Source organism: Loa loa (assembly GCF_000183805.2).
Source record: "Loa loa unplaced genomic scaffold supercont3.2659, whole genome shotgun sequence".
In the NCBI taxonomy this organism is placed as follows: domain Eukaryota; kingdom Metazoa; phylum Nematoda; class Chromadorea; order Rhabditida; family Onchocercidae; genus Loa; species Loa loa.
This window is the reverse complement of record NW_018110837.1, coordinates 1-1,262: the sequence shown is the minus strand read 5'-3', so window position 1 is coordinate 1,262 and position 1,262 is coordinate 1. Positions and strand designations below refer to the sequence as shown.

The following is a 1,262-nucleotide window of genomic DNA, read 5'->3' as shown; positions in this document are numbered from 1 at the left end:
AAACATTGAAAATAAACATGCAAACGTAAAATAATTATAATGTAATCGATATCGTATCATATATCATTATCACATAAAGGTTCATCGAACATGCAAAAGTTCGAAATTTTTGCATTCAATTGAGAGAAACATATTGAACAAATGCATCATCAAGAATTTACCGCGGTGTTTTGTGTTATTCCAGAAGGTTCTTGGAAATGTTTTTAGTTTCAAAATATTCCATTTTATTGTTTCATCGATAATATAGTTTTGATATTGTTGGAAAAGATAGTAAGGGAATTTGAGATGATGATATAGCTGGAATGGGATAAAAAGTGAGATAAGAGGAGAGATTGAGTTTTACTACTCAGGATTGTGCCACATATTGCTTACAGATGTTAGCAGTGATCGTAAACAAAGGTTCAACAATGAAGAATAAAAGGGTTGTTGAGAGGGAATTCAAGAACGAGCAAAAGAAACTCTTAATTCTCGACCTCGACCAGAATTTTTCTCCAGAATTAAACTTCAAAGAAAATAAGCCGAAAGGCAGGAAATCATCAAAATTGTACCCAGATGTTGAAGAAGCATGGGCATTGGCGATATGGCATGGGTGACTGAAGATGTTTTATCACCAGAACTGTATCAGTGAGAAAATTGTTCTGCTGCATTACACTTTTCTTTATAAATCTTTTACAACCAATTTGCAGTATCTGCTAATACAAACAGGAGAAGGTCGTACCGTAACCTTTCAATACAGTAATAAACCACTTCACCAAACAAGAGTCATTCGTTACAGCTCTTCACAAACATTGATTGCAGAACCTGATATCAAATGTGCAGCAAAGTACATGGATTTACCGGTCTATTCGAGATGACAATCTTTGAGAGTATATCTTCCCTCATAAAGCGCCATCAGTTCACAGTTCCCTTCTTTTCATTGTCTTAATAGGTTTCGGAAAAATTATTTCATAATTTAAGAAGTTTGCCGCGACAGCTATCGCTGATTTCCACTTCAAATGCTTTTCTTTGTACACAAGAAACACTCATTATATCCAAATGAGAATTTACTTTTTTTACATGTTTTTACCCAAAAATGTTTTCACCTCTAATTATATCCAAAAACTTCACTTTTCAGAAATTTACTTTTTTTTAACAATTAATTGGTGAGTATGGTATAAGTAATAGTTTACTTTGATAAGCATTATTATCATTGCTTTTGCTTTTAAAATACTAATAGTAACAGCTAATTTTCCTCAAGTAACAGCTAATTTTCCTCTTTTTTC

At 32.6% G+C, this 1,262-nt stretch overlaps 1 protein-coding gene across 1 annotated transcript; it reads left to right on the top strand.

The window, feature by feature from the left end:
• Positions 1-374: 374 nt before the first annotated feature.
• On the top strand, positions 375-589 carry LOAG_15770 (hypothetical protein; the record flags this gene model as incomplete). The annotated part of the gene is made up of 1 exon (XM_003151257.2): positions 375-589. A coding segment is annotated over one exon (213 nt), but the record flags the coding sequence as incomplete, so codon positions are not given.
• Positions 590-1,262: the final 673 nt, after the last annotated feature.